The sequence below is a fragment of the Bufo bufo genome, chromosome 1 (genome assembly GCF_905171765.1).
Source record: "Bufo bufo chromosome 1, aBufBuf1.1, whole genome shotgun sequence".
NCBI classification, from domain to species: Eukaryota; Metazoa; Chordata; class Amphibia; order Anura; family Bufonidae; genus Bufo; species Bufo bufo.
In genome coordinates this window covers 66,196,481-66,220,931 of record NC_053389.1, presented here as the reverse complement: position 1 = coordinate 66,220,931, position 24,451 = coordinate 66,196,481, and the positions used below count along the sequence as shown (strand labels likewise).

The 24,451-nt window shown below is 48.4% G+C and overlaps 1 protein-coding gene across 2 annotated transcripts in view; it reads right to left on the bottom strand.

The window, feature by feature from the left end:
* Positions 1-15,237: 15,237 nt before the first annotated feature.
* Positions 15,238-24,451, bottom strand: part of LOC120996024 (myelin protein zero-like protein 3) — a 42,195-nt gene continuing 32,981 nt past the window's right edge. Inside the window, exons 6-7 of one of the 2 annotated variants that reach the window (XR_005777709.1) lie at positions 15,607-17,962; positions 15,238-15,574 (exon numbers count right to left, since the gene is read on the bottom strand). Coding sequence is in view for 1 of the 2 variants with exons in the window: in XM_040425660.1 (XP_040281594.1) it covers positions 17,918-17,962 (45 nt within the window). In the remaining variant the exon portion in view is untranslated. Of the gene's footprint in view, positions 17,963-24,451 lie in introns of both variants that reach the window. The other variant, XM_040425660.1, reaches the window with a different exon arrangement.

The window sequence follows — 24,451 nt, the reverse complement described above, 5'->3', positions numbered from 1 at the left end:
TGTGTAACTTTATAACACCAAGATGTTGGCTTAATTAGCACCAAAAACCAACATTTAGGCACAATTTGTAGCATTTTCAGCCACAACTGTTGCCATATAAGGCATAAAACCATATAAATTGAGGCAAGGCATCCAAGGCAAATTTGGGACACATTTTGTGTCTGAATGCTGGCACATTTACCTTTGTAAATCTCCCCAATATGTGATTAAAAAAAAAAAAAAAAGTTACCAAGTTCCAAATAGACAAACGTGCATGATCATGATAGATGCAGAAACACGAGGTGAGTCACTCTAAATTAATTGCTGATAAAAGGGATATGCGCTTTCTAAATCAACCATGTCCACAAATCCAACATAAAGGGTTAGTGGACATTTTACTTTTAGGACGCATCCACACAAATGTATGACTTCAGAGACTTACGTTCCTTTAATGAGGCACACCCTTTTGTCAGCAAATAAAAGTGATGGTAGATTACAAATGCAAAGAAACATTGTAAGCACAAAGCAATTAGCTATAAATGACCAAATAACCAAAAAGCAAACAAAAAAGGTAGAGGGAAGAGCAAAAGAGAAAAGAACAAAAACAATTATTGATATAAAACATAAATCTCAACTTAATCATACAGATATTATAAAATATAAAATAAAACAAGAAGTCAAAAATTAGGTATTATATACCAATACAAATTACTAGCACGTTTACATAAGATTTACCTTGAAGGTATTCTTCTAATTCAATGCACTATAAAAATCAACTGTAAACAAAACAATATTTACTTGTGTTATCTGTCGCTTCTGTACATATCGTCTCTTTTGGGAGATAGCCAAATCCTTTCCAAGGTGACAATTTAATACTTTTCTGCCTATTATTATATAAGGGACCCCAGTATATTCTACAATAGATGCATTATTCACAACTGGTCCATTCCAGTATATTTTGGATGCTGAACTTATTGGACATGCTTTAAAAAAAAAAAAAAATAAATAAAGATTTGGAATAAAATTGTAATTCACTTCACATTCATGAGAATAAAATGCAGTTCACAATTCAAGACAAAATGTAGTATTCATGAATAAGTGATGAAGGAAAACTTTCCTAAAAGGCCCATAACAAATTCAGTTTACAGCACGCCATTTAATTGAACAATAAAACCTTTTACATGTCCTAATAATTGGTCTTCTAAATACAAACCCATCATATATAACATTCAGATGACCAGTTATATCTAAGTATTTAGTTGTGAGATCGTGTCTACTAAATCATTGGCTCTCAGCCCATCATGTATGATCCTCTCTGTTGACCATGTGTCATGTTTACGAAGCCCAGAAACAACCCACTCCCGACTCTGGTCAGTAGAGTTTATGTTGTCTCATTAAACTCACCAAAGCAGTTTTTAAAAAAGAAAATCTAAATCTAGGCATCTAATTTAGGCAGCCTTTGGGGTTTACCTTCATTTCCAAAAAGTTTCTTTTTTTCTAACACAACAAAGTTTGATATGGTGTATTCCTCATAGTCAGCAACAGCTTGCGTGGCACTTTGTAATGAATCAAATCTCTTCAATACATGAGTATCAGTTACATCTGTAAAGTCCTACGGAAGGAATTTTTTAAAAATATGTAGAACATAAAGTAATTTAACTAGTATATTGAAATTTAATAGCTGCAAGAGAATATATGTTTTTTTTTTTTTTTTTTTTTTTAAATATTTTATTGTTATAATACAAAAATTTAAATCCATATTACATACTTGATATTATAAATTCCATAGATCCGCCAATTCTAATCTATAAACATAATTGACACTAATTTCATGCAGATATCCATAATAATGTCAGTATTTGAAAATCAAAGGGAGGTCTCCTACTGGGGAGGGTGACAGGGCTCACCCGACATCCTAGGCTTGATAATGCAAATGGAAAAAGCAACCCACTTAGCCCAGGTTCTCCATTCGCTACAGGGATAGGGGCCCGAAATCCAGACAGCCGCCCGGCAGCGAGCGCCGCTCGCGCACGCCCTCCCCCAGACACGGGCAAGTACGAGCGGAAGGACTGGCACTCATGTGGCCGATCGCTTTATGCTCACATGCTGCCTAAAGGCGAGCTTGCAGCGATCTTTAATCGCAGGCATTTGATAAAGCAAAAACCAGAGAGGGGGGTCCAGCAGTCTTTTACCACAGTGGTAGAAACCCACTCGTATATTTTACTGCCTCATCCCCATGTGATTAAGTCAGCTATCAGTTGCATGGTTCGCCATACTTTGCGTTTATTCGCATTGATATTTCATGCGGCAGAGAACTCGAAACGAGTGTCACTCAGCAATTAAAAAGAATATAAGCAAAAAACAGAGCCAGATACCTGCTCTGTCTCTTTAAATGAGCACATAGTAGCGCGCCCACCGCGTGTGTCACCTCCCTGCCCGCAATCGAGCCTCATGTCTGACGGGAAGAGCCGTATCCCGAGCTGCGCCCGATACCCGGGCACCTCCAGACCCCGAGCCACGGTCCCCTACCCATGTACCGCTCGATATTATACCTGGATAAAAAAATTTCCACCATTATTTAATACCGGGAAGTCCCCCCTCCTTCAGTCCTGGAGACCCTCCCATGCTTCCAATATACCTCCACATTCTTAATCAATATAATACATACAGAAAAGCCGGACAGCTAGAATTTTCCCCAGCTCACCCCATAAACCCACCCCCCCCCCCACCTTGCAGGAAAAAAAAAGAGAATATATGTTAAGGTAATTAGAACTGTTCATATGCGAGAGGATTCCACATAGAGATGACCCCAAGTAAAGTTAAAGAACCAAACAAGTGGGGTAATGTTTCCAGACTCAAGGTCACATGAACACACTGGAGAAATCGGTTTACTAAATTACATCTACATAAAAGGACTGCTTTGAAAGTCATAGTTGAGGCAACATTGTGGGATAACCATTTTAATTTATTCATTTAAAAATTGAGTAATGGGCCCTTAACACAGGTGACAATTGAAAATATCACTGAACAGCATTACTAGGAATGCTCATTAGCAATGATCTTTAAATGAGCAAAATAAAGAAAGAAAATGCTTCATTGTGTAATTGTATCTTTTGTGCTGCACAAAAGATCATTATTTCCCAGTGGCAGATTGTGCCGTGTACACAATATCTCATGCTGGGAGACAGGTCTGTATGTGGAAAAACAATGACATAAGCGATCACCGCACCCCATACTCTGGAGATCAGTTTAAGGGCGGCTTCACACAGGTGTATGTCGCCCATGCGGTGGCCCGCAAATTGCTGGCCACAAGGCACGAGTACATACCGTGTGGAAGCCACAAGGGGATCGCAGCCCCATTTATTTGAATGGGTCCGCGATTCCTCCGTTCCGCAAAAAGATAGAGCATGCTCTATCTTTTTGCGGTGTGGAAGGACAGTAGTGCTTCAGTAGTGTTCCCTTCCGTATCTCAAGATTTGCCGACCTATTGAAATGAATGGGACTGTATGTGATGTGGAAGGGCTACAGACCCGTGCCCGTATATTGCGGATTCGCAAATGCGGTCCACAATATGGGCACGGGAGCCTTACGCCCGTGTGAAGCCGCCCTAAAGACACCAGTCTCCTCCTCAAGCGACCAACAGATTGTTAGGAATTAACACTTCCCTCACAACAATCTAAGTCACCCCATCTAACGGGAACATAAGTAAGCAGTTTTGACAAAAAAAAAAAAAGTATACTGCATCATAATAAATAATTCTCCCTCCCTCTAGCCCTTAAAGCGAATAAAAATTTAAATAAAAAATACTGGCCCATATTTAAAAAGACTTGCGCAACAGTCTAAAAATTCCAAGCTGTTGGCATCAGATGAACTTGAATTAATTAGAGATACTCATTAATTAATGGTGATACATTGGGTGCAAGCTCATGTAACAAAAAATAATTTTTTTAGATCTATTGTTTTAAATTTCTTATATGAGGGTACTTTCACACTTGCGTTGTGATGATCCAGCATATAGTTCAGTCATCGGAACTACCCGCCAGATCTGTCATACCACATGACAACTGAAAGCATTTGTAGATTTATCTTGATCAGTCTCCCAAATGCTTTGCAAGAACGGATCAGTCTCTCCGTTTGCAGACGGATCCGTCCGTAATTTTTATTTCACAGTTCTAAAAGTCTATACATGTGCAGAATGCAACGATAGATTTTTTTTTTTTTTTTTTAGACGGATCAAGCACAATGCATGTCTATAGGAATTTATGCCGCCCGATCCATCTTTCTCGCATGTTTGGCATTTTTGGACGGAGATAATATTGCAGCATGCTGCCAAAATACCAGTGACTGAGCTGAAGACATCCTGATGCATACTGAACAGATTTCTCTCCATTGAAAATGCATAGGGATGTGACTAGCTTTTTGATGGTATTGAGCCCCGAGGACAGAATTCAATGCCAGAAAATAATAATGCTAATGTGAAAGCACCCTCACTGTAGTACAGCTTTCCGTTTCAATAAAAGACGAGCCATTATTGGTTGTAGTGGGCAATAAGCCTTATGTTTTATAGGTTTGGAAAAGAAAGACTGCTAAACAGTCAGGAGGGCCACCAAATGAATGCACATCCAAAATTTATGTGAAATTATAAAGCAGATTTGGACAAAAATAACACATACATGGAAAAAAAATCATCAAGTATAAGCCATAACCTGAAATCAAGGCTGAAACAGTGGATCCATGTGAGATAAAATACGTCCCACGAGTATTGCCAGTAAGTCCGGCTTCCTCAGGGGTTAGGGCTTACACTTGCTGATTTTCTTTTTTTGCTTGATGCCATGTTATATATCATGTTATTTCATTGACATCCATTCTGTGTAGCCAGGGTACATATTGTATCTCATGATCTTAGACAATTGTGGATCCTGCTTAGGTGCTGGCTATATTCTATGCCAGCACCTGGTCATATTGTATACAATTCTTTTAAAACGTGTTTGTGTGTCAGTGTCGTCTTAATAAACCTGCTTTAAAATTTCTTATTAATTTTTGATGTGCATTCATTTTGTGTCCCTCTGACTGCTTTGCAGTCTATGTTGTTCAGGTCATGGTTGCACTCTGGCTTTCATTACATTGTGTGCCCCCTTGCTTTGGTTTTCTGTATTGTATGCTATATAGGTTTGCCAAATAAAGAAAATTGCTTTAAAAAAAAAATAATTTGCTTATAATTAAAACATACCATGTCACACTGTTTTTCCAGAATTACATTTTCAGTCTCTGCACGAGTAATGCCACTTTCACCAATTTGATCAGTTTCTTTACCTACAAGAAATAAATTAAAAATAAAGTTAATGATACTGTAAGTATATAAAATTGGCTATTTGCCTCTTGTTCCTGGTAACCCTGCCTCCATGCGCAAGACAGCTGAAGTGACTGAAATATGAGGGATGTCGTTTTTAAACCAAGTTCAGTCGCTGTATTCACAGTGCGCACCCCGCCCATTGGGGAGACGGCACAGACAAGCCAGGATACCTTTCTACTAGGTCATCTAAACTTGGCTTTAGAAAAATACAGCCCCCAACCCCCGAACACATTGGCCTGTCTGTTCTTCTGCTTATCAGTTCATCTGTCTGTGTATGCTCTCCAGAAGGACACAGACAGGCGTTATCTGGCCTGTAATAAACTTTCATGCTGTTTGCTACTTCAGATAACGCCTGTCTGTGTCCTTCTGGAGAGCATACACAGACAGATGAACTGATAAGCAGAAGAACAGACAGGCCAATGTGTTCGGGGGTTGGGGGCTGTATTTTTCTAAAGCCAAGTTTAGATGACCTAGTAGAAAGGTATCCTGGCTTGTCTGTGCCGTCTCCCCAATGGGCGGGGTGCGCACTGTGAATACAGCGACTGAACTTGGTTTAAAAACGACATCCCTCATATTTCAGTCACTTCACAGCAGATGACATGAAGTTTATTTTGTATTGGCTGCGGAATCGGAGGGAGTATTGCCTAACATGGTTAGGTGTGGCCTAGTGGGGTCAGGCGCCCTAATCCTAGAGTATGGGCACCCTAAGGTAGAGAAGCAAGGCTGGATTAGGACAGCACATTCAGGACACTGCTTCCAAACTAGGGCTAGCCTGTGTCTGCTGTAAGGCCGGAGTCTAGACGCTGTGGTGTATGGGCACATGAGCACACCGGCCATTATGCCATCGGAATCCAGGGGAATTACACAAGTAAAGTGCCAATGGCACACTGGAATGCACCCGCACCGCCATAGAAACACTGCTGTGCCGTTAAGCTGACATCACCAATTTGAATCCCAGCTAAGGAGCTTACACAGGACTTCCGCTGTTCTGACACAATCATGCTGTTTACTGTCTGCCACCGAGACATGACAAGCAGCGACACAACAACCCCTTAGATAGTTTGTAGTGGTGCATACAGCATACTTACTGCTATCAGACTGTACAGCGAGGAGCACTGGTGTGCTCGGCTCCTCTGGCTCTGCTGGATGGCAACCCCTCTGCTCGGCCATTCTGCTCAAGAACAAAATCTATTGGGTGAATGCACATCAATGTTACCACACAGCAGCTACAAGATACACCCAGCCCCATACACAGAGGCTTACACCCCCCCTTATTGATCTGCCCCCCCTCCCACAGATCTGCACCCTCATGTCCCCAGAATACACCACATGCCCCCCCCATAGATCTGCACCCCCATGTCCCCAGAATACACCACATGCCCCCCCCCCCATAGATCTGCACCCCCATGTCCCCAGAATACACCACATGCCCCCCCCCATAGATCTGCACCCCCATGTCCCCAGAATACACCACATGCCCCCCCCCATAGATCTGCACCCCCATGTCCCCAGAATACACCACATACCCCCCCCCATAGATCTGCACCCCCATGTCCCCAGAATACACCACATACCCCCCCCCCATAGATCTGCACCCCCATGTCCCCAGAATACACCACATGCCCCCCCCCATAGATCTGCACCCCCATGTCCCCAGAATACACCACATGCCCCCCCCCATAGATCTGCACCCCCATGTCCCCAGAATACACCACATGCCCCCCCCCATAGATCTGCACCCCCATGTCCCCAGAATACACCACATGCCCCCCCCATAGATCTGCACCCCCATGTCCCCAGAATACACCACATGCCCCCCCATAGATCTGCACCCTCATGGCTCCAGAATACACTACATGCTCCCCCCTTGGAGATTGACCCCCCCACACAGAGATATGCACCCTCATGGTACCAGAATACACCCCCCATAACCCCCTCGTCCCCAGAATGCACCACATGCCCTCCTCACAGATTGACCCCCCTCTCCCTCGTCCCCAGAATACACCACATGCCCCCCCCCATAGATCTGCACCCTCAGGGCCCAAGAATACACCACATGCCCTCCTCACAGATTGACCCCCCCCCCCCCCCCATGTCCCCAGAATACACCACATGCCCCCCCCCATAAATCTGCACCCCCATGTCCCCAGAATACACCACATGCCCCCCCCATAGATCTGCACCCCCATGTCCCCAGAATACACCACATGCCCCCCCCCCATAGATCTGCACCCCCATGTCCCCAGAATACACCACATACCCCCCCCCCCATAGATCTGCACCCCCATGTCCCCAGAATACACCACATGCCCCCCCATAGATCTGCACCCCCATGTCCCCAGAATACACCACATGCCCCCCCCCATAGATCTGCACCCCTATGTCCCCAGAATACACCACATGCCCCCCCCCATAGATCTGCACCCCCATGTCCCCAGAATACACCACATGCCCCCCCATAGATCTGCACCCCCATGTCCCCAGAATACACCACATGCCCCCCCATAGATCTGCACCCTCATGGCTCCAGAATACACTACATGCTCCCCCCTTGGAGATTGACCCCCCCACACAGAGATATGCACCCTCATGGTACCAGAATACACCACATGCCCCCCCCATAGATCTGCACCCTCATGGTACCAGAATACACCCCCCATAACCCCCTCGTCCCCAGAATGCACCACATGCCCTCCTCACAGATTGACCCCCCTCTCCCTCGTCCCCAGAATACACCACATGCCCCCCCCCCATAGATCTGCACCCTCAGGGCCCAAGAATACACCACATGCCCCCCCCCCCATAAATCTGCACCCCCATGTCCCCAGAATACACCACATGCCCCCCCCATAGATCTGCACCCCCATGTCCCCAGAATACACCACATGCCCCCCCCATAGATCTGCACCCCCATGTCCCCAGAATACACCACATGCCCCCCCCATAGATCTGCACCCCCATGTCCCCAGAATACACCACATGCCCCCCCCCATAGATCTGCACCCCCATGTCCCCAGAATACACCACATGCCCCCCCCATAGATCTGCACCCCCATGTCCCCAGAATACACCACATGCCCCCCCCCCATAGATCTGCACCCCCATGTCCCCAGAATACACCACATGCCCCCCCCCCATAGATCTGCACCCCCATGTCCCCAGAATACACCACATGCCCCCCCATAGATCTGAACCCCCATGTCCCCAGAATACACCACATCCCCCCCCCCCATAACCCCCTCACAGACCTACACCCTCAGGGCCCCAGAATACACCACATGCCCCCCCATAGATCTGCACCCTCATGGCTCCAGAATACACTACATGCTCCCCCCTTGGAGATTGACCCCCCCACACAGAGATATGCACCCTCATGGTACCAGAATACACCACATGCCCCCCCATAGATCTGCACCCTCATGGTACCAGAATACACCCCCCATAACCCCCTCGTCCCCAGAATGCACCACATGCCCTCCTCACAGATTGACCCCCCTCTCCCTCGTCCCCAGAATACACCACATGCCCCCCCCCCATAGATCTGCACCCTCAGGGCCCAAGAATACACCACATGCCCTCCTCACAGATTGACCCCCCCCCCCATGTCCCCAGAATACACCACATGCCCCCCCCCCCATAGATCTGCACCCCCATGTCCCCAGAATACACCACATGCCCCCCCCCCCATAAATCTGCACCCCCATGTCCCCAGAATACACCACATGCCCCCCCATGTCCCCAGAATACACCACATGCCCCCCCATGTCCCCAGAATACACCACATGCCCCCCCATGTCCCCAGAATACACCACATGCCCCCCCCATAGATCTGCACCCCCATGTCCCCAGAATACACCACATGCCCCCCCCCATAGATCTGCACCCCCATGTCCCCAGAATACACCACATGCCCCCCCCATAGATCTGCACCCCCATGTCCCCAGAATACACCACATGCCCCCCCCATAGATCTGCACCCCCATGTCCCCAGAATACACCACATGCCCCCCCATAGATCTGCACCCCCATGTCCCCAGAATACACCACATGCCCCCCCCCCATAGATCTGCACCCCCATGTCCCCAGAATACACCACATGCCCCCCCCCATAGATCTGCACCCCCATGTCCCCAGAATACACCACATGCCCCCCCATAGATCTGCACCCCCATGTCCCCAGAATACACCACATGCCCCCCCATAGATCTGCACCCTCATGGCTCCAGAATACACTACATGCTCCCCCCTTGGAGATTGACCCCCCCACACAGAGATATGCACCCTCATGGTACCAGAATACACCCCCCATAACCCCCTCGTCCCCAGAATGCACCACATGCCCTCCTCACAGATTGACCACCCTCTCCCTCGTCCCCAGAATACACCACATGCCCTCCTCACAGATTGACCCCCCCCCCATAGATCTGCACCCCCATGTCCCCAGAATACACCACATGCCCCCCCATAGATCTGCACCCCCATGTCCCCAGAATACACCACATGCCCCCCCCCCCATAGATCTGCACCCCCATGTCCCCAGAATACACCACATGCCCCCCCATAGATCTGCACCCTCATGGCTCCAGAATACACTACATGCTCCCCCCTTGGAGATTGACCCCCCCACACAGAGATATGCACCCTCATGGTACCAGAATACACCACATGCCCCCCCATAGATCTGCACCCTCATGGTACCAGAATACACCCCCCATAACCCCCTCGTCCCCAGAATGCACCACATGCCCTCCTCACAGATTGACCCCCCCTCTCCCTCGTCCCCAGAATACACCACATGCCCTCCTCACAGATTGACCCCCCCCCATAGATCTGCACCCCCATGTCCCCAGAATACACCACATGCCCCCCCCCATAGATCTGCACCCCCATGTCCCCAGAATACACCACATGCCCCCCCCCCCCCCCCCATAGATCTGCACCCCCATGTCCCCAGAATACACCACATGCCCCCCCCATAGATCTGCACCCCCATGTCCCCAGAATACACCACATGCCCCCCCCCCCATAGATCTGCACCCCCATGTCCCCAGAATACACCACATGCCCCCCCCCCCCCATAGATCTGCACCCCCATGTCCCCAGAATACACCACATGCCCCCCCCCCCCATAGATCTGCACCCCCATGTCCCCAGAATACACCACATGCCCCCCCATAGATCTGCACCCTCATGGCTCCAGAATACACTACATGCTCCCCCCTTGGAGATTGACCCCCCCACACAGAGATATGCACCCTCATGGTACCAGAATACACCACATGCCCCCCCATAGATCTGCACCCTCATGGTACCAGAATACACCCCCCATAACCCCCTCGTCCCCAGAATGCACCACATGCCCTCCTCACAGATTGACCCCCCTCTCCCTCGTCCCCAGAATACACCACATGCCCTCCTCACAGATTGACCCCCCCCCATAGATCTGCACCCCCATGTCCCCAGAATACACCACATGCCCCCCCCATAGATCTGCACCCCCATGTCCCCAGAATACACCACATGCCCCCCCCCCCCATAGATCTGCACCCCCATGTCCCCAGAATACACCACATGCCCCCCCCCCATAGATCTGCACCCCCATGTCCCCAGAATACACCACATGCCCCCCCCCCCATAGATCTGCACCCCCATGTCCCCAGAATACACCACATGCCCCCCCCCCCATAGATCTGCACCCCCATGTCCCCAGAATACACCACATGCCCCCCCCCCATAGATCTGCACCCCCATGTCCCCAGAATACACCACATGCCCCCCCATAGATCTGCACCCTCATGGCTCCAGAATACACTACATGCTCCCCCCTTGGAGATTGACCCCCCCCCACACAGAGATATGCACCCTCATGGTACCAGAATACACCACATGCCCCCCCATAGATCTGCACCCTCATGGTACCAGAATACACCCCCCATAACCCCCTCGTCCCCAGAATGCACCACATGCCCTCCTCACAGATTGACCCCCCTCTCCCTCGTCCCCAGAATACACCACATGCCCTCCTCACAGATTGACCCCCCCCCATAGATCTGCACCCCCATGTCCCCAGAATACACCACATGCCCCCCCCCATAGATCTGCACCCCCATGTCCCCAGAATACACCACATGCCCCCCCCCCCATAGATCTGCACCCCCATGTCCCCAGAATACACCACATGCCCCCCCCCATAGATCTGCACCCCCATGTCCCCAGAATACACCACATGCCCCCCCCCCATAGATCTGCACCCCCATGTCCCCAGAATACACCACATGCCCCCCCCCCATAGATCTGCACCCCCATGTCCCCAGAATACACCACATGCCCCCCCCCCCATAGATCTGCACCCCCATGTCCCCAGAATACACCACATGCCCCCCCCCCCATAGATCTGCACCCCCATGTCCCCAGAATACACCACATGCCCCCCCATAGATCTGCACCCTCATGGCTCCAGAATACACTACATGCTCCCCCCTTGGAGATTGACCCCCCCCCACACAGAGATATGCACCCTCATGGTACCAGAATACACCACATGCCCCCCCATAGATCTGCACCCTCATGGTACCAGAATACACCCCCCATAACCCCCTCGTCCCCAGAATGCACCACATGCCCTCCTCACAGATTGACCCCCCTCTCCCTCGTCCCCAGAATACACCACATGCCCTCCTCACAGATTGCCCCCCCCCCCATAGATCTGTACCTGCCTCCTCTGTATGAGCTCCTATGGACTCTCGCTCTGCAGCTCATCCAGGCACATCCAGCTCCTCCTTCACAAGCTCCTGCAGTCTGGGTTTATAAGCACTTCCCACACTTGACCATGTGACCATGAAGGAGCATGTGACCAGTGACGTCACAGACCTCGTTCTAACAACTCCACTCTAGCATCTACCGTCAGGTGACGGATGAGATCAATGTTCTCTAGCCAAGCAGAGCACAGGGGAAGGACTAATCTGGTGTGACTAGGGTAAGTGTCATCTATATGGTGTGTAAATAGGGTGTCATCTAAATAGAGTAAGGTGTGTATAGGGTGTCATATAGAGTGAGGTATGTGTGTGTGTATAGGGTGTCATCTATATAGAGTGAGGTATGTGTGTGTGTGTGTGTGTGTGTATAGGGTGCCATCTATATACAGTGAGGTATCTGTGTGTATAGGGTGTCATCTATATAGAGTGAGGTATGTGTGTGTATAGGGCAGTGTTGGCGAACCTATGGCACGGGCGCCAGAGGCGGCACTCGGAGCCCTCTCTGTGGGCACCCGCACCCTTGAAAAAGTCTTTGGTGTACTAATATGCCTTTGATTTTTCCTGTCCTTCATCAGCGCAGTGCGTACTATGAATGGCACAGGCAGTGCATTGAATGTAGGCAGGCTATTATAGCTAAATGATACATGGAAAATATACTATATTGCTATTCAGGTTAAATTGCTGGCTTGGCACTTGGGCCCTCGGTCTCTAAAAGGTTCACCATCACTGGTATAGGGTGTCATCTATATAGAGTGAGGTGTGTGTATAGGGTGTCATCTATATAGAGTGAGGTGTGTATAGGGTGTCATCTATATAGAGTGAGGTGTGTGTATAGGGTGTCATCTATATAGAGTGAGGTGTGTATAGGGTGTCATCTATATAGAGTGAGGTGTGTGTATAGGGTGTCATCTATATAGAGTGAGGTGTGTGTATAGGGTGTCATCTATATAGAGTGAGGTGTGTGTATAGGGTGTCATCTATATAGAGTGAGGTGTGTATAGGGTGTCATCTATATAGAGTGAGGTGTGTGTATAGGGTGTCATCTATATAGAGTGAGATATGTGTGTATATAGGGTGTCATCTATATAGAGTGAGGTGTGTGTATAGGGTGTCATCTATATAGAGTGAGGTATGTGTGTATAGGGTGTCATCTATATACAGTGAGAAATGTGTGTATAGGGTGTCATCTATATACAGTGAGGTATGCGTGTGTATAGGGTTTCATCTATATAGAGTGAGGTATGTGTGTGAATAGGGTGTCATCTATATAGAGTGAGGTATGCGTGTGTGTGTGTGTGTGTATAGGGTGTCATCTATATAGAGTGAGGTATGTGTGTGTATAGGGTTTCATCTATATAGAGTGAGGTGTGTATAGGGTGTCATCTATATAGAGTAAGATATGTGTGTATATAGGGTGTCATCTATATAGAGTGAGGTGTGTGTATAGGGTGTCATCTATATAGAGTGAGGTGTGTGTATAGGGTGTCATCTATATAGAGTGAGATATGTGTGTATATAGGGTGTCATCTATATAGAGTGAGGTGTGTGTATAGGGTGTCATCTATATAGAGTGAGGTATGTGTGTATAGGGTGTCATCTATATACAGTGAGAAATGTGTGTATAGGGTGTCATCTATATACAGTGAGGTATGCGTGTGTATAGGGTTTCATCTATATACAGTGAGGTATGTGTGTGTATAGGGTGTCATCTATATAGAGTGAGGTATGTGTGTGTATAGGGTTTCATCTATATACAGTGAGGTATGTGTGTGTATAGGGTGTCATCTATATAGAGTGAGGTATGTGTGTGAATAGGGTATATAGTGTGTGCATAGGGTTAGTAATGTCTATATGGTGTGTGTACAGGGAAAGAGTGCATTCACACGACTGCAGTTCTAGGTCCGCATCCACGGGTGCAGACCCATTCATTTCAATGGGGCCGCAGAAGATGTGGACAGCACACTGCAATCGCGGACACGAACAGGCATTTTCTATATAGCGCCAGCATTGTGTGGTCTGCAAAATGTGGAGTGCACAAGGCCGGTATCCTTGTTTTGCGGATCAGCAATTTGCGGACCGCAAAACACATGTTTGTGTGAATGAGCCCTAAGTGTTGTGTATGTAGTGTGTGCATAACAGACTTCCTTACTAGTCCGCCCTCCAGGTGCTTCTCCCACTGCCATCTTCAGCATGCCTCTGACGCTGTGCCCCATACCTCCCCCTGCCCCAGGACATAGGCTTCAGGCAAGAAGAGCAGGCATGGGATTCAGCCGGTTCGCTCCGGTTCTACAGATCCGGTTGTTAAAATTACAGCCGGATCGGAGAATCGGCTGAATCCCGATCCGGTGCGGCGGGAGATGAGCGCTTGCATTGTGGAAGCCCTCATCTCCCTACATTCATCTGTCTTACCGTCCTCAGACCGGAGATGCAGATGAACACTGCAGTAGGGCAAGGGAGAGGCATCTCCCTTCCCTGTTCCTCCGATAGGCTGAGCCGTAGCAGCGCGGGACACGGGCCGGAAGAGGCCTGCATCGCATCGCTGACAGGGTGGAGGTAAGTGTTTTTTGTTTTTTTTTGCTTTTCTGTGGGGAAACTGGGGGCATTGTTTGCACATATGCAACATCATGGGAGTATCTACTGACTGCATGGATAACACATGGGGGACACTATGGGGGTAACTACTGGGGGCATTGCTGGCATATGGGGGATACTATGGAAGCATCTACTGGGGGCATGGCTGGCACAAAGGGAACACTATGGAGGCATTGCTGGCACATGGGGACACTATGGAGGCATTGCTGGCACATGGGGACACTATGGGGGGCATTGCTGGCACATGGGGACACTATGGGGGGCATTGCTGGCACATGGGGACACTATAGAGCACACACTGGAAAAATAAAATCGAGTCGCCGTCAACTGGCGTCCAAAGAGCATCCCATCCTGGTACAGGTAAAGAGCAGCACAGAACATGTAGTACCAAACTGTACTGTAGGGAGGCGCTACCAGGCAGCTGATTGTTTAGCTCTCCCAAACAAAGCTGACAAACTCCTATCCCAATGCATTGATGAAACACTGGCTGATCCAAATATCAATCATATACAATGTCCAAAATGATGAAAGAATACCTTTTTTTTTTATTAGAAAAAGAGCATTTAATCACTGTAGCAATATAAAAGCATATATAATGAATGCAGAAGACTTTATATACACACCATAGCAGCAGAAACAAGTTATCAAGATAAATAAAATTCTTCATCTGATTAAAGTTTATAAAAAGTTACACTTTTTGTGAAGTTCATACATCAGTGGAACATACAAATAGGAGGGATTAGTGCAACGTACGCTCGGATCCATTAGAACATCGGGAGAAAGCAAACCACACTTTTACATATCACAGGGGTCCGGCTTTCTTTTTCTGTAACAGCGTTACATCCTTGTAACAGGCTGTAACAATACCAGACATGGTCTATGGACAAGGATGGCGCTGTTCCAGGGGGGTGGGGGTGGGGGAGGAACATGCCCAATTTCGCTAATCTTAAATAGGAATCTGTTCTATTAGCCATAACCGATAATTTGTACTCTCTGTAGTTTTGTAGGTAATACCACCTAATTACATAGGGTCTCAGTAGTAAGTCTTCCTGTGATAACCCCTTATATATAAACAGAAACTATCTTTCAGCCAAGTAGCACGCCAAAAACTGACACTTATTTATCGGTCTTCAAGACGTTCTGCCAGTTCCTGGTAAAAAATTAACTGGTGTTCAGTTTTTCCTGGCACCTTCCATCTTTGGCTGGAGAACGGCTAAAGATTAGATGCTTAACTTGCATGGTACCACTTGGAACCGAACCAGAGTTCGGGAAATGTTTTTTTACAGTACAAAATAATTTAAAAAGTCTTGCGACGTAATAACTTCGGCTCATTGGAGCCCATACATTCTATTACTGTACGGAGCTCCTGCTAAAATCCTGCAGTTTTTGCACTAGTCCTAATAACAGGCCAACAAATCTATTTAGGGACAGATCACTAATCAGCAGTCATCTCATTATCATCACAGACAAGGCAGCATTGCAATGACAGGTAAGCGACAGATAGACCGATAGATAATACACGATACACAACATGTAATAACACAGCCTATCTACTCCCTCCCTGTACAATGACCTCTGCACAGGTCACAAAACGTGCATAAAGGGCCCTTTACATTGCGCAATGTTCAGTCAGATTATCGCTAATGAGCGCCTGTACAGATGCTCGTTGGCGATATTCTTCCTGTGTAAAGGTGAAACGAAATACTCGTTCAACGGGTAACAATCATTTGCCGGCAGCAGATCATGCTCTCTAAACAGCCTTTCCTACCGGTAAACAATGATTCTGTATGGGGACAAGCGATGACATTAGTGATCACCTCTCCCTATACAGTGGAGGAGATCACTGCACATAAATGCAGTGGTCTCCTCCACTGACAAGTAGGCAATTGTCAGGAAGGAATTCTTCCCCTCCCAACCTTTGCTTGCTACATCGGGCCACGTAAAGGGGCTTTAAAGTGTAACTGATATTCCATTTTTTATTTGTGTAATGTGTAGGGGCAGTGTTGCCGACCATTTTTGTAATATAATTACTGAAACCATACATTTCTATTAGAAAAATAGCTCTAAAGTGGCCCATATTGAGCCTTAGCAACGCTCCTCTATCTTCCGTTTACATAATACATTCAGTGTTAGCAAGTCTCCATTGTTATGTAAACAGAAGACAGAGGAGCATTGCTAAGGCTCAAAATGGGCGATTTTAGAGCTATTTTCTAATAGAAATGTATGATTTCAGTAATTAAAGTATATTACAAAAATGGTCAGTATCACTGCCCCTATACATTACACAAATAAAAATAGAATGGCAGTTACACTTTAAGATACTCTCCCTTCGATATTAATGAATCCCCTCCAGACTACTGTGTCTATGGTCCATGTGGCAGCTGCATAGAAAATCCCTGAATGCTGTTAACAGCAGCTCAGGCAAGATGTCCCCTTCTCCCACCATAATCATGTTTAGAAAATAGTATAAAAAAATAAAAATAAAATCAACAATCCGAAAATAAAAACAGATTCGAAAAATAGAATATATCACTATCTAGTTTTAACTGGAAGAACTATGATCACATTCCCTTTAAAGGGGTTGTCCAGGGTTTTACAAATGATGGCGTATCCTCAGATCGGCACTACACAGCATGGCCAATCAGCTGTCCTGCACTAGCTCCGCTGCCGGAAGTCAGTGCTGGAACTACACATTGTGTATTGGATGGAGCTGGTTCTGTGCTCCTATTCACTTCAATGCAAGCTGCAGTAACCAGCTCTGTCCACTACACAATGGATGGCGCTGTGAAGTTCTGGTGATGGAGCTAGTGCAGAACAGCAGATTGTCGGGGGTGCTGGGTGTCAGATCCCGATTCCCCGATCCCTCCCCCCCACACTGATCAGATAGTGATGGCTTTACCTTACGATAGGCCCTCACTTGTAGAATCCAGGACACCCACTCCATTACAGCATCAAGCTACAAAATGTAAAAGAATACTTCTGGTATATAACAATGTCTGGGTGTTACTAGCAAACTGGTAACTTTATGTTACACCAATACTTTGGAAAGTCTTATTTTTCAGGTAAATTACATGTTAAAATTCACACACAATAAATATAATCCATACTGTGCAGTCGTACTAAAAGACACTTAAAATTCAGGATAATACAAAGTCCACAGAATCCTGTATAATTCGTAACCTCCTTCACATGACTCAAGCTTGGATGTCATCTTCATGTGGCATCCATAGGTGTCCATTCACACAAGACTCTTCTTGTCTGCTGTGTAGTCATAGTCATCGTCCTAAAAAATGACAATTAATATTAATAACTACAGGAGAGCGGGAATATTATATATTAATGTATGCCATAAATCTGCCTAGTTGTAAAGAAATAATATGTATTTGAATATTAAAGGGATGTTCCACTTTGCACCATTGTTGCTTGTTAAAAGAGGTTCTTTAACAAAAAGCTGATCACAAAGTGTTCCTATGCGCTGGGGTCGAATCCGACCAAGGACAACATCTGCGTGGGGATTGTATGTTCTCCCCGTGTTTAGTGGGTTTCCCCCGGGTTCTCCGGTTTCCTCCCACACTCTAAAGAAAGACTGATAGGGAACGTAGATAGTGAGAGTGATGCCAATGTCTGTAAAGCGCTGTGAAATATAGTAGCGCTATATAAGTGTGTAAAATAAATAAATACAAATAATTGTGCAGTAAGTCTTCTATTTACCTGCAGCACCACCGCAGGAGAAATTAAGCATTACACAGTGCCCATTCGACTCAGCGGTTGTTTGTGTAAGGGCTCATGCACATGACTGTAAGTATTTCGCAGTCCGAAAAACACATATCCGCAAAGAAAACCGGATGACATCCGTGTGATGTCTGTGTTATATCCGTTTTTTGGCAGATCCATTGTAACAATGCATGTGCTTATCAGCAAAACGGACAATAAAAGGACATGTTCTATTTTTTTGCGGAACGGAAATATGGACACGGAATTCACACTTCCGTTTTTTTTGCGGACTCATTGAAATGAATGGTTCGGCATACGGGCCGCAAAAAAATGGAACAGACACGGACAAAAAAATTGGATTTTTTGTACTCACCGTAAAATCCTTTTCTCGTAGTAGGCATTGGGGGACACAGCACCATGGGTATATGTCCAACTACCACTAGGAGGCACTAGACACAAAAAGTGTTGGCTCCTCCCCGTTGGGCTATACCCTCTCCACAGGCACAAGGCTATTCAGTTTGTACAAAAAGCAGTAGGAGAGAGAAAAAAAGCAAGGAACCAACAACTCCCGTACCGGGAAAGATCAAGAGACCAGCCCGGAAAATCGGAAGTAAAAACATAGGGTGGGATCTGTGTCCCCCAATGCCTACTACGAGAAAAGGATTTTACGGTGAGTACAAAAAATCCAATTTTCTCGTGCATGGCATTGGGGGACACAGCACCATGGGACGTCCCAAAGCAGTCCCCGAGGGTGGGAAAAGAACAGCCATGCCACCGGTTGGGTATACAGGTGCAGGAGAACCATGTGACCCAACAGTAGAAAACACGGAATGGGCAAGAGGTTCCATAACAATGAAGAAACCTCAAGGAAGAATCAGAGGAGACTGTCAGCACCCCAGGAAAAATGCCTGGAAGAAAATCCCAAATGCAAGAAGGCGGCAAAAGGGAACACCGAGCTCAGCCAAGGGCTGGAGAAAAAATTAGGACAGCACCGCGTGTTGGGACTACCTAACGCTCTAAATTGTCTCAGACCCAAAGAGCGAAAAAACCTGTGGCCAACCCCTGACAGGCCAGGGGAGAAAGGAAACAAGGAAGTACTGGAAGCCAAACGAGTGAGTGAAGCCGTAGCAAGGCTCACATGTGAAGGGAGCAGGTCTCCCCTCACCGCAAGGCAGATGATGAAGTTATGCGCCCTATTTAAAAGGCGAAAACCCAAGGCTGCTAGAGGAAACCGCCAACCCTTGGAGAAGGAGGGGGTTGTAGGTAAAAGCCAGGAAAAAAGAGTAAGACCTGCGTCCCAAAAACAGGAGATGAGGCCCAAGCCTCGGAAAACAAGAAATCACTGTGAAGCGTAAGACCAGAGGAAACTCTGGGCATGTGAAGCATCAGGGAAAAAAGGAACCAGATACAGGCCCAGGAAATCTCAGCAGGACACACTGGACTGAAAGACATGGAAGTAGAAGGAGAGTACTCCAACCGCCTAAGGAGGAAAGGTTCTACAACAGGAGGAGGTCCCTCCCGAAGGAGACCATACGGCGGAATTGCAAACCGTTGTGCTAAACCACTCAATACCAGGTACTTGACGTGGGAGGATGGGAAAAGAGACACGAATCCCAAGAAGACCACAAGGTTATTGGAACCCATAAAGGGAACAATCAACCCAGGCCCCGATCCCCCCCAAAAAAAAAACGATTGCCATGCAGAACCTGAGTGGTCAAATAAACGGGGACCAGGGACTCCAGAAGGAGTACCCGGGATGGGCTCACAAGGAACCAGGAGCTGAACCACCAGAAGACAACGCAAGCCAGAATATCCAGGAAAGGAGAGATGAAACTACCATAGGGGAAGGGACATTGGCCATGGACAACTACCCATTCCAAGAACAGTGACTAGCAAACTGTATACATTGTCCCAGAGAGGACAAGTACAGCAGCTCGGGATGTACCACTAAATTGACAGACATCCATATGCATAAGGAATGCAGAAGTCGCCATGAAAAAGCCGGGTGAGACTACACAGAAATGTAGAAACCAGCCGCGACCGGCGTACTGAAAACTCCCAGGGGGGAGAAAGTACCTGACAGGTGCAAACGACGGCAAGGTCGAAGGGGACTGCCCCTCTGACATGTAGTACAACTAAGCAGAGAATATAAGGGAATACCGAGAACACCTGGACCCAGGAGGAACTACGGGACCCTGTCCGATGCCAGAGCAACCAGCTGAAAAATTACCTACCAGGCAGGTGTGTGGCGCTCAGTGGTCCTGTCCCTGACCCGTCAGGGAGGACGTCCAGCGATGAAAAATGCTGATGACCCCAGAAGGATTCCATGTGGCAGAGGACATCCAGCGATGACCGAAAACTGCTGCAGCGGCCGATGCTCACCAGCTACGTGCCCCAACAAGGTAGAAGATCCAGTGGAGATCCCTGTACTCCACCAGGAATAGGCCACTCTGTAATAGGAAACAACGCGAGTACTCCTCTATAACATGGGGTAACGCGAAGCGCAGCAAACCGTAGTACCTTATAGAGATGGCAAGAGCAACCCCAGCACAAAGGCCAACAACCACCTGGCCATGGTGTAGGGAGCATGGTTGTATGTGGACCACCCGCCAGATCAGAACAGATCAGCCATATACTGGAGCTACAATAAGTAGCACTAGACCGACAAGGTGGGGGTTGGGCTGGCCCACCCCTGCCAGATATGGAAACCATGCACATGCAGAACCAGGATGGCCTGTTGTAGACAGTGCCCTGAGAAGTACAAGGAGACCATTGAGCACGACAGAAACGGAGTGGAGATGTATGGAAGAACCAAAAGGGTGAAACCAACATCCGCTGCACAGATTAGAACCTGGGGGCAGAAAGCACCCAGTAATACAGAAACTGTATGGGCCACAGATTGCACCATAGGGCCCAGCACCTTGAGTAATACAATCACACGCCTAAAATATAGGGAAAGTGGCTGCATGTCTAAGGAGAGTGGAAACATAGCCACAGAATCTGGGAATGCTACTGCATTTGGAGGGTACAGGTACTCAACCTATAAAGTAGAAATATGGCTGCGTAGTGCAGAAAACGACCAGAAAGGTGTAATGGGTACAGCATCTGGAGATGGTGGAGGTACTACCTTTAAGATCGGAGCAATGTGGCCACATGGTGCACCCTAGAACCAGAGAGGTGCAACAGCTACCGCGTTAGCAATGGTACCTATATTCCGCCCGGGAAGGGGAAAATAGGGCCGCACGGTACCACAAAGAACAAGACAGGTGCACACTACAATCAGGTAGGTGAAATGGCAACTGAAGGAGGCCCTCTATTTCGCCTGAAAAAAAAAAGGGAAACAGGGCCGCATAGTACACCATAGAGCCATACAGGTGTAACGGCTGCAGCATCAGAGACGGTGCAGGAACTCTACCTATGAAGGGAGTAAGATGGCCGTTTGGTGCACACTATGATGAGGTAGGTGCAATGACCACGGCAATTGGAGGAGGCCTCAATATCTCGTCCGGTAAGGGAGAGAAAATGCCACATGGTACACCATAAAGCCAGACAGGAGCAACAGCTACAGCATCAGGAAATGGTGCAGGTACTCTACCTATGAAGGGACCAAGGTGGCAGCTTGGTGCCGACTAGAACCAGACAGAGGCAATTCTACGGCAATTGAAAGTGGCCTCTATATCTCGCCCGTAGGGAGAAATGTTGCCGCATGGAACACAATAGAGCCCGCCAGGGGTATTGGCTACAGCATCGGAGATGGTGTAGGTACTCTACCTATGAAAGGGAGCAAAAAAGTCTGGGAACAGACAGGAGCAATTGCAACGGCAATTGAAGGCGGCCTGTATATCCCGCCCGGATGGGAAAAATAGTGCCGCATGGAACACCATAGAGCCAGCCAGAGGTATCGTCTACAGCATCAGGAGATGGTGTAGGTACTCTACCTATGAAAGGAGCAAAGTGGCTGGGAACAGACAGGTGCAATTGCCAAGGCAATTGAAGGCGGCCTGTGTATCTCGCCCGGAAGGGAGAAATAGTGCCGCATGGAACACCATAGAGCCAGCCAGGAGTAATGGCTTCAGCATCTGGAGTAGGTGTAGGTACTCTACCTATGAAAAAGAGCAAGGCGGATGGAAACAGCCATATATAATTGCTTTTCCTTACCAACCAACAGGAGGCGCTTGCCAAGAACAGGGACCCCCTGTTAGGAGGTAGAGTGGCGAACACCAGCACCAGGATGGGGACCCGGTGGAAACACTCTCAAATGTGTAGAGCATAGCCCCTGGTATAGGGGAACCAGGAAGGCTTGTCAGGTACAGCCTATGGCAGTGGTGCAGGTACCCCCCTGTTAAGGAGAAGGCGTACGTACCAGAGACACCAAGTAGGTGACTCATTATGCTAAACACGGGGATGGCTGCCCTACCTGTGCGGTTGAATACCTGTGCAGTCAGGGGAGCGCCATCCGAAAGTCCACTAGAGGGGATACCAACCCTGGGTAGGAGAGGTTCCTCCGTGCACGTTAGTCTTGACCTCCCAGAGGCTTCTGTATGGAGGAAGACCGCCTGATGCTCTGTTCCGAGGGAATCGGTGCAGAGGTGTCCCCCGAGGCAACGGATGGGGTGACGGGAAAGGATTCGTCACCAGCCTCAGGTCTGTCCTGGGGAGGACCCGAGGATGCCGAGGAGGGGTGGAATCCTGTTGAGACCACCCGAGGTTGTACTGTGAGCTACCCCTTGCCGGACCCGGTATCTGAGCATGCCTCATCTGCAGGGAGGACCCTGGGAGGGCATAGGTGGCCGCAATTGGATAGGTAGCGGTCCAGCGACTCCGCCAGGGATTGGGAGAGTCGGACAAGGTTCCCATGGCTTTGACAAAGAGGGAGACCATTCAGAAGGGACCTACACAAAAGGATTTGGTCAGGGGACACAATGGGGTCTGGAAAGAGGTACTGCACACAAGAAGGGACAGGCCGACCGCATGGCAGCCTTCGTAGACAGCGGACGCACGTGAAAAGACGTGGCGATCCGAGGAGAGGCTGGGAGAGGAGACCCTCATAGAGCAGCCAGCAGAGGCTGTCATATCTGGACCCGGATGCCATGTTCCCCAAAGAGGTGCTGCAGCAGCTATAGAGGCTGCAGGAGAAATGAAGCAATTGAGGAGGGGTGGGGGGGAACGACTTGAGTGATCCCTATGTACAGCATTAGCTGCTTTTACATAGGACAATGACCTAAAGGGGGTCTGCAGTTCTTTTAAACTGAGGATCTATCCACTGGATAGATAACCCACGTTAGACCAGTAAAGGGTGGAGGAGATAGCCCCTCCCGAGGGCCGGGCGGGGTCAGAAAAGCCCGGGAAGCAAAGAGGAGGGGCCGGGAAGATCGCGGCCTAGCAGGCCCAAAAGCCGGGGCCTCGATTTATGAGGCAGCCGGGAATGGAGCGAGGGGGGCGGGACGAATCGCGGCCGACCGAGGGGCCTCCGGACCCACAAAACTAGGTGAGGAGGGTGGGGGGGGGGAGCGACGCCTGGGGGTGGGCGGAACAGGGCAAACAGAGCACCTGGGAGCCGGGAACGGGCCATGGAAGATGAGGCCTAGTCCCTGCAAAAGCCGGGGACTAAAGTAGCGGGGAAGGCCCAGGAGAAGCGACGCCTGGACTGTGTGGCCAGGGAGGAGAGAAAAAACCAACCAAGGGGGAAGAGAAAGGTGGAGGAAGATGGAAGCTTCCCAGGACCCCCAGCTAAGGTGGATCCCACCCCCCTGGCCACAGGAGGGAACCTAACCCTGGGGCAGGGACAGGGGAGTATACTCACTATACTCACCATCTGATGTCTTCGGGCGCCGCAGGGTCACCCCTTCAGCAGACTCAACACGGGAACCGTGGGAATGCCGGCAAGCCACTGCGGATGCAGTCTGTGGGGACTGGGTGACCGGCGATGGTACAGAGGTACGCGCCCGCAGGGGGGGGCAACTAAAGTGGAACACGATGGAGCCCCAGCCTGCAGCAGGTATAACGGTGGAGATCACCGAGACCTGCAGAAGAGAGAAAAAAAAAGGATAAAAAATAA